At 50.5% G+C, this 8,682-nt stretch overlaps 1 protein-coding gene across 1 annotated transcript in view; it reads right to left on the bottom strand.

Moving 5' to 3' along the window:
* Positions 1-2,561: 2,561 nt before the first annotated feature.
* dcbld1 (discoidin, CUB and LCCL domain containing 1) overlaps positions 2,562-8,682 on the bottom strand; it is a 29,162-nt gene continuing 23,041 nt past the window's right edge. Inside the window, exons 11-15 of the mRNA XM_062551039.1 lie at positions 8,295-8,438; positions 8,052-8,136; positions 7,132-7,181; positions 6,204-6,323; positions 2,562-4,720 (exon numbers count right to left, since the gene is read on the bottom strand). Of these exons, the coding sequence (XP_062407023.1) occupies positions 4,140-4,720; positions 6,204-6,323; positions 7,132-7,181; positions 8,052-8,136; positions 8,295-8,438 (980 nt within the window). The 3' untranslated portion in view covers positions 2,562-4,139. The remainder of the gene's footprint in view (positions 4,721-6,203; positions 6,324-7,131; positions 7,182-8,051; positions 8,137-8,294; positions 8,439-8,682) is intronic.

The following is an 8,682-nucleotide window of genomic DNA, read 5'->3' as shown; positions in this document are numbered from 1 at the left end:
TCAAGTATTTACAGATAGCAGTGTCTTGACCTGGAAGACAGCGAAAACTCAAACCTATAAACTAACGCATGTGTTGCTTGCAAGCGTGCAGCATATTCTGGCTCTCCCTACTCTGCCATACAAGCTTACTGTTGCGTTTCTGTTGCTCCACTTTTGACATGTTACTGAGCGAAGCCCTTTGGAAAGAGAAAGAGGGGGGGTGGTTTTGACAATCTGCAGTTTAATGCCTCACTGACGTAACTCCTCAGTTTGTGGCTAAAGGGGGGGGGTGTTCTGGGTGTTGTGCTGCATGAAGATGAGGAGGGTCTCTAGAGCACCAGGACCAGGCCTGTGCCCACGGAGGTGCCCGCTATGGTCGCCAAAGGCGGCACGATACTGTGAGAGGAGTCACACTTCTCCGTGGGCACCAGCCGTGCACCCTGATGCCGCCGTGGTGGCCAATTTGGGAATGAGGTCCACGTCTACTGCCTGTTGAAAGTAGGCCTGGCCTGAGAGAACAAAGGTTCTGATTTGTATAGTTTTTATTCTTCCTGTATTTGTTTTATCTGATTTTATTTTGTATGGGTTTGTGTTTCTGCTTTTTGTTTCAGATTACCTGTTTCTTAATGTCATAAAGAGATGTATTTCTGGAAACTTGGATGAATTTGGTATAAATGTCTTATATATGTAGTTAATGTATAACAAAACATTTGAATAAATTTAAATTTGCCCAACATACATTTGTGCGCTAAATGGAAAAATCAGTTTTGTATCCTGTGATGCTTTTTTTCTGACATACTGTATGTACACTATGGTTAGGTTTTAGTAGTATGGGTACAGATTTTCCAAATTATGACAAGCTAACCCATTCTGAGTAATGTATTCCTTGCTAGTATCTTGCTATTCTATTTGAGGTATTTTATAGTATTTGTATATATGTTAATTTTTCAGACTTCAGATGTGGTGGAACACCTAAAGCAGGAGAGATAAGCACATAGTAGGCATTGGGCCGTATTTGTTGGAATGAGACCTCATGGGGGGCGTCATTGTCATTCTTCTAGTATTGTGTGGTTGTGAGGATGGTTTGTAGTGCTAGGTTCAATACATGTATCATATACAAATATGAATTATTACACATTGTTGAAGACAACTGGATGTAAATACTTCCCACAATATCTGGAGGGAACCCTGAACCCTGGGCCCATGAACCCAGGGCCTTATGTTTGACACCCCTCACAAAGAGTTGCACACAAGGCATCACCCACCAGGGGGCAGTACATGACTGGAGAATCTGAGGTTGCTCCACTCAAAAGAACCCCTTTCAGACATCTAACTGCATCTTCTCTCATCCCAGTGTGACACTCCTGCAGCGTCCTTTTTGTAGAGCTCATGAGGCGTTCACGTAGTTCTACATTCCCCAACGTATCCTACAGTCAGAGTTCTAGACTCCAGCTCATATAGGTGCTATAGTAGAGCGCCGTGGTAACCGGCCTGCAGACTAGTGCCGTGGCTGAGGTCAGGGAGCAGCATGAGGAGACATGTTTGGAATTTGCCAGGAGCGCAGGGCTGCTCGGCTCTTTCATGTGGCGTCTGAGGTGGGCCGATGCTAGCGCCGGGGTGCGAGCGTAGCGTAGCGCTGTGCTCCACACAGAGAGAGAGCGAGAGCTGCATGGAGGAGCTGCTCCACACCCCGGCGTCAATGGCCCAGACGAGGAAGCACTACCTGCCAACCAGCCAGGGACCCACCACAGATAACTAATCACAGTTATCACACTCGCCTGCTAAGGGCCTGTCTGCCTGGGGGGAGGGGGAGGGGGAGGGGGGTCGCACCAGGTAGGTCTTAGGACATGTGTATGAGAGGAAGAGAGGGCTGTAAAAGTAACTACTTGAGTCAAGTTGTATACTTGAGTCCTTCCTTGTGTTCTTTCCGATTGCACCTCTTTACACTGGGATTTTAAGGTGTGCTATCCCATGCCAAGAGTCTGGAGCTCCCCTTGAGTTGGAGTCTTAGGAGTTTCACGTGTGTGTGTGTGTGTGTGTGTGTGTGTGTGCTTGCGCCCAGTTATGTTCGAAAGAAATATTCACTGGGTAAGGTAACAGCAGGGCTGTTGAGACATACCTACCACCCCCAACCCCCCTGTTCAGAGTACTGTGTGTGTGTGTGTGTGTGTGTGTGTGTGTGTGTGTCAGTGAGTGGGAATCAGCTGCTGCCTCACCACTGACACCAAACTGCCACATTCCTGCCCTCACAGGCCTGGCTTGCTCAGGGTTGGGGTGGTGGTGGTGGTGGGGGGGGGGGGCTCATGTGACTTCCTCCTCTCACTGTGGTGGGACTGTTGGGATCTCCAGTCTGTCGCTGTGCAACAAGGCAACAAGCTCGACGACCACCGTCAAGACAGCCAATTACACCCAGCAGCTCACAGAGACACAGGAGAGGGGGAGAGGGGGGAGCAGAGCCAAGGACACACATAGAGGGGTGTGTGTGTGTGTGTGTGTGTGTGTGTCTGTAGTGCAGCTGAGACACTCATTTTCACATCGTCAAAGTGACCTTGGCATGTGGGGGTCAACTGCTGGTGCTTTTATTCACAGCTCGGCTTCCACTCCAGAATGAGCTGCAGAGCACCAGGAGCAGAGCACTGGCCACAGTGCAGCGGCCACAGAGCACAAAGGACCACACAACACTCTTTACATGGAAGTAGTTGACTTCTTTATGACCCTCATCACATTTCTCCCAACATTTCACAGAAATTAAGCCATAAAGCCATCCCAAGGCCTGCTCTTCTCTCACTCACACACACACACACACACACACACACACACACACACACACACACACACACACACCTCTGTCTTCTTGCTCAACCCAGACACACACACACAGAAGCAGCTTCACCAGATTGACAGGTGTGTAAAAACAGAAGACAGGACAGCATTTCTTTTTTTTCCTTTCTTCACACAGTGCTCACAAATGAGATCAAATTCCTTGACAAGAACCATTCATCATGGCTTAGTTATCACATTACAAATAAAGCACATACTGAACAAACCAGAAGAACAAATTGGGTTGGGTGTGTGTGTGTGTATGTGTGTGTGGTCTAGCTGACAACCCCGAGGGTTGCACTTCTGGTGCTGCCGACCCATTGTAGGCACATTTCCTATGACCACACACATGCGCACACACACACACACACAAATATAGGCACACTCAGTCATTGCGTGCAGATCTGGAACTGCCTAATGATGCCTGACAAAACTGGCACTGGGGCAGAGGAGTGATGATCCTACAAACACACACACATTTTTGTCAAAGCGACCTCAGTGTGTGTGTGTCTGCACAAGGGGAGGGACGCTCATAAGTCTTCCTCAAAACAAGAGCACTGGCTACATGTGGGTGCTCTGTTAAGAGACAACACCACCACATAAATCTGCCCCCAGCAAAGCTCGCTTGGGGACTCACAAATCAAGCAGCTCACAAAGCGACACGCTCTCAACCACAGACACACACAGACACACACACACACACACACACACACACACACAGACACACACAGACACACACAGACACACACACACACACACACACACACACACACACACACACACACAAACACACACACACACACGGCTAGGGTACAGCCCTCTAGCCTTGCTCCAGAGTGATGCAGATATTTTTACACCCACAGATTGGGGTGATGACTGGTCACATTCTTAACAGGCTGGGAGAAACAAAAAAAAATGCAACAGACACAAAGTCACAGCTTCTCTTGAGATGAAGGGAACGCTTTTGGCCATCTTAGTGTAAGATCACAACAAATATTAAGACGATTTCCTCTGCTCCTGAAAGTAAGCATTTAAATAAATGTCACCATGCCCCATACAGAGATATAAAACATTCAAAAAACATTGGAGATGTTCAACCTTTAGTCTGAAGGAATAAAAACATATGTACAGAATTTCAGATGTCATGACAGATTTGAGGAACCTGCACGGCATCCAAGAGGCCAGTCCTTCGAGCCCCAAGATGGGGCAAGAACATATTCAAACTATCAGAGCTCCCCACCCCCCTAAAACAACAATATCAACAACAGAGAAACGGTAAATAACTTAGTAGGAGGGCTTTGCTGAGGTCAGTGTGAAAGCAGTCCACGGGTGGGTCACAGTTAGGTTCCGCTCTGCGTGGGGGGGTCCGAGCTGCCCTCGGGGTCGGGCCGGTGTGGGGAGGGGGGCCCCAGTCGGACGCAGTCCCGCGGGGTGGAGTAGCACTCCAGCACTGAGGCCTTGGCCTGGGGCCTCTGGTAGTTCGAGACGGCCGCCGCGCAGGGCGCCGGGTGCCGCCGGACTTTGGGGCTGTCGTAGACGCCCTCCGAGGGGTTGGCCCGCTCCACTTTGGCCTGGGGGGTCTGGTAGCCCCCCGCGTGCGCCGGCCCGCCCTTGCTGCGGCACAGCCCGTTCTCCGTGGCCTTGAAGGACGGCGTCTTGCTGAGGACCACCCCCGGCACGCTGTAGCTGGGGTCGGGCACAAAGGCCTCCTTGCGGAAGGCGTGTCTCTCGATGATGGGCGTGGCGTACTCCGGCTCCTGGTTGGTCAGGGGGAGGGCGTACTGGTTGGCGGTCTTCAGGAAGTCGTAGTGCGAGGGCCCGTCGCTGCCGTCCTCTTTGGCGTCCGTGTCCATGGGCCGGAAGGTGGAGCCCTTCCTGCTGACGGTGCCCGTGCCGATCATCAGGGGCTGCTGATACTCCGCTGCAGGGGCAGAGTGGACGCAACAGAGCGCTCAACACACCAGTCAAACCTCCTCCACTTCTCAATAAACTACTAGCTTTACACACTTCTATTCGTAACCAACACAAGACAAGGACAAGGACATCATCAAAAGATGAGGTCTGACCTCAGATTACTTGTTTAGTTTCAGTTGTTTAGTCTGTGGTCCCGAGCGCTAATGTCATTCCAGAGACCAGACGTGTGAAGTAGCGTTTGTAGCTAATGTGTGAGTCCTGTAATAGAGGACATCAATCACAGACAACTGTGCTGCCCTCAGGGCCAGCCGATCAGATGAAGGGTGGAGGTGTTTGGAGTGGTGGAGGCCCAGTCTGCAGCCTGAAGCCATTACAGAGTCTACAGCCTCTCCACCATCAAAGGACACTGGGGAGCCCTTGGTCTAGGCAGCAGACGCACCACAGCTCACAGTCTAGGGTTTGAGTTTACTGGCACAGTGCCTCATGGCCATCACTTGCTACTTGAGATGGCAAAGAGCCCAGATCTACTATGACTACTATTGTCTAGTCAACCAACATGCAAAACCGCCCACTACAGAGAACAGAACAACGGTTTTGCATGACTTTCATGGGTGACCCATTCTGAAACAGAATTCTACATAATTATTCATTAGCAGTGAGAGGACTGAACATTCTCATTGCTGGTGGAACTGCCCATGTAATGCTCTTGAGAATGGTCCTGTGATTAATATTGCGGATTTCTACTAACAGTGTTAGGGTAGCCGTCTGAGCTTTTTATAAACACCAGATGGTCTGTAGAGCTTTGTGATCAGGCATCTATCTTACAATGCCATTCTTTGGTTTGAGCTTGCTTTGCTAATCTAACATTGTAGGTTCAGTCAAAAGAATGAGCCACATACTGAACATGGGGTTTAAGAGGGGTAGGAATGCTGTGGTCATCAAGCACACTAAACAAGATAGGAGCGACCAGTGGAGTCGAGATATTGAATGTGATATGACAACATTTAGCGTGAGTCAGAGCAAATGAAGGGCTAGCGCTGCACATCTTCAGGATAATCATACGCTGAGACTATCGTATTTCACAACAAGCAGAGATAAATCTGAGGTGGTGACACGGAGGCGTCAAGGCCACGGACGAGACTGGGCATGACGGAGCACTGCGTCCTGTGAGGATGACTGGGCCATTCCATCTTCCACACACACACTCCAGCAGCTTCCTCCTGACTGTGAGTAATGGGCTGACACCACTGCCTGCTCACAGTCATGCTAACTAGACTGCATCTGTGGTGGGATCACAGGCTTTACAACAGCATCAATACAGCCAACAGCTTGGATGTCTTTTTAACAGAGAGAGTAGCTAGTCCAACGCCATTATGTACTGATTTGGCTAATGGAAGACAGCTGAATTTGGAAGCCACAGATGGGCAGGGCACGGTCAGGTGCTGGGGGAGTCTGGGCCGGGTGTGGGCCGGGTGTGGGCCAGTTCTTACCTGCCATGGCGCTGGTGACCAGGTCCAGCTTCTGGATGGGCTCCTTCTCAGAGCTGTAGCTGATGGTGAACTCGGTGGACTGGTGCCGTGCAAACGGCTGCTTGATCTGCTTCCAGCAGCCTGTGCCAAGCACACACACACACACAGCAGGAGGGTGAACCACAGCCTGCTAACTCATGACCAGCGCTTCGCCTCCACACACACGCGCACACACACACACACACACACACACACATACACACACACACACACACGTCTACAGAGGTACTGTGATACCAGGAAAACTATTAAACAGAAGACCACAGGAATATCCTGACACTGATGAATAGATTTTGTGTTAATGGAAATAAAAGCCTATATTCTTTTTACATTAATACAGTTTACACTGACAACAGTTGCAACAAAAAGACATTTAAGACTGAAATAGAATCTGCACGCGATTTCAAAACAATGTTGCAATCATGACAGCTCTCTCTTGCTCTCTCTCTCTCTCTGTGTGTGGTGTGTGTGTGTGTGTGTGTGTGTGTGTGTACGTGTCTTGACAGAGACTGCTGGAAAAGGCCTGATGTGCTTGCTGAAGCGTGTCTGTCTCAGAGACAAGTCTCTGCCTGAACGCCTCAGTCTCTCCTCAGCATGTTCTCACAGATCAATCAGCCCCACCACCGGCACTCACAACAACTCACAGAGCACAGGAGGAGGAGGAGGAGGAGGAGGAGGAGGAGGAGGAGGTGGAGGAGGAGGAGGTGGTAATGTATTTCCAGCCAGAAAAACAATCTTCACATAGAATATCAACACACACACACAGCACACACTAGCAAAGCCAGAGCATGTCTATGTAATTCTAGCTATTTTGCAAAATCCAACAATGTCATGCACTATGATTGTGAATATCAGTGGGCCGAACACTAAGATGGCACTAGTTACCCACCTGTGTGTTGTGACTCAGAGGACCCATAGCCACTCTCCTTGGTCTTCTTCCTGTGAGGGAGTGAGAGAGGCAGAACACAGTGAGAGGAGCTAAACCCCGGGGGAGTTCACCAGGGCCATTGTTCCTCCATACAAACCCCCTCCCCTCCCCTCCCCTCACCACCCACTCTCCTCTCTCTCTTTTACTCACTTCTCTTCTCTCCTCTATTGGGCCATTCATGCTGCTGCTGGAACATCCCCTGCTAATAACCTATGACCCTCCAGATCTTTCACAAATGAGCGTGGATGGGCACACATGCATATATTTACACACACACACACACACACATACACACACACACACACACACGGATGGATGCACACACAGATACGCACACTCATGGGATCACACACACACACCCTGCAGCTACCATTGGTAGACACCAGTGTGAGCTGGGATTTGGAGCGACTCCTTATCTGCAACCAGCACACGGACAAGAAAAATCAAGCAGCCATACATGGGGAGGTTTTCCCTCTTTACCTCCTTTCCCTCTTCCTCCCCACCTTTCTGATGCCCCCCCTCTCTTTCTCTCTCTCTCTCTGTCTCTCTCTCTGTCTCTCTCTCTGTCTCCCACCTTAACACCCCCCCACACAGAGGGGGGGCTCTGTCTCGGTTGCTCTTCCTGGAGCTGCAGTGGTGTGCCCAGGCCCGGGTGATGTGTTTGCTGGGGCTGATAAGAGCCGTGCTCAGACAGGCAGGAAATGAGCGCAGATAACCCTCGGCCGAGCCCCGCCACGCCAGCCCTGGATCAGCCCGCCTGTCACTCACAGCCTGGGCGGGCGGGTGGATGGGGGGGGGCGCTCACACATGACTGCGCTGGGTTTAGCGCCGGGTTCAGTGTGCAAGTGCTGGCTAGTGTGAGAGAACGGAGAGGAGCTTACTTGTGCAGGGCCTTGTAGACGCACACACACACCGGCAGCATCAGGACCAGCACGGCCACCACCACGATGATGATCACCAAGCGCACTAAACACCAGACGGAGGGAGAAGGAGAGAGAGAGAGAGAGTGATAGAAGGAGAGGGAAAGAAGACGAGGAGAGACTGTGTCAGATGTGGCTGATTCATGAGATGTGGTGTCTGGTGCAGGTGGTGTGGAGGTGTGCAGGTGTGGTCAGTTACAGTACCCATGTCGATGAGAGGCGAGGTGTCTATGGGCTGCTGCTCAGTGTCCCCGTCCTCCTCCCCTGCAGGTTTGGGCGGGGTCTCCAGCGTCTCCAGGGTGACCTGAGAGGAGGCGTTCACCGTCTCCTCCGACACGATGAGCGTCACTGGAAACACACCAAGAACCCAGAATCAACACACGAGGCACTGCAGTCAATACATCACACTACATTCATCATAAGGCTCTGGATTACACCTAACTAAAAAGAACACGTGGAGTCTTGGACTAGGCTAAAGTACAGGAAACCAGCCCATAATTTTATCACCACTATAGACTAGAGAGTACACACAGCATCTCATACATCTTATTACAAATTAACCATAATACTATAATTCCAATACTACTCCACT

The sequence above is a fragment of the Sardina pilchardus genome, chromosome 12 (genome assembly GCF_963854185.1).
Source record: "Sardina pilchardus chromosome 12, fSarPil1.1, whole genome shotgun sequence".
Classification (NCBI taxonomy): domain Eukaryota; kingdom Metazoa; phylum Chordata; class Actinopteri; order Clupeiformes; family Clupeidae; genus Sardina; species Sardina pilchardus.
The sequence above is the reverse complement of the archived record's forward strand: the minus strand, read 5'-3'. Positions and strand labels throughout refer to the sequence as shown.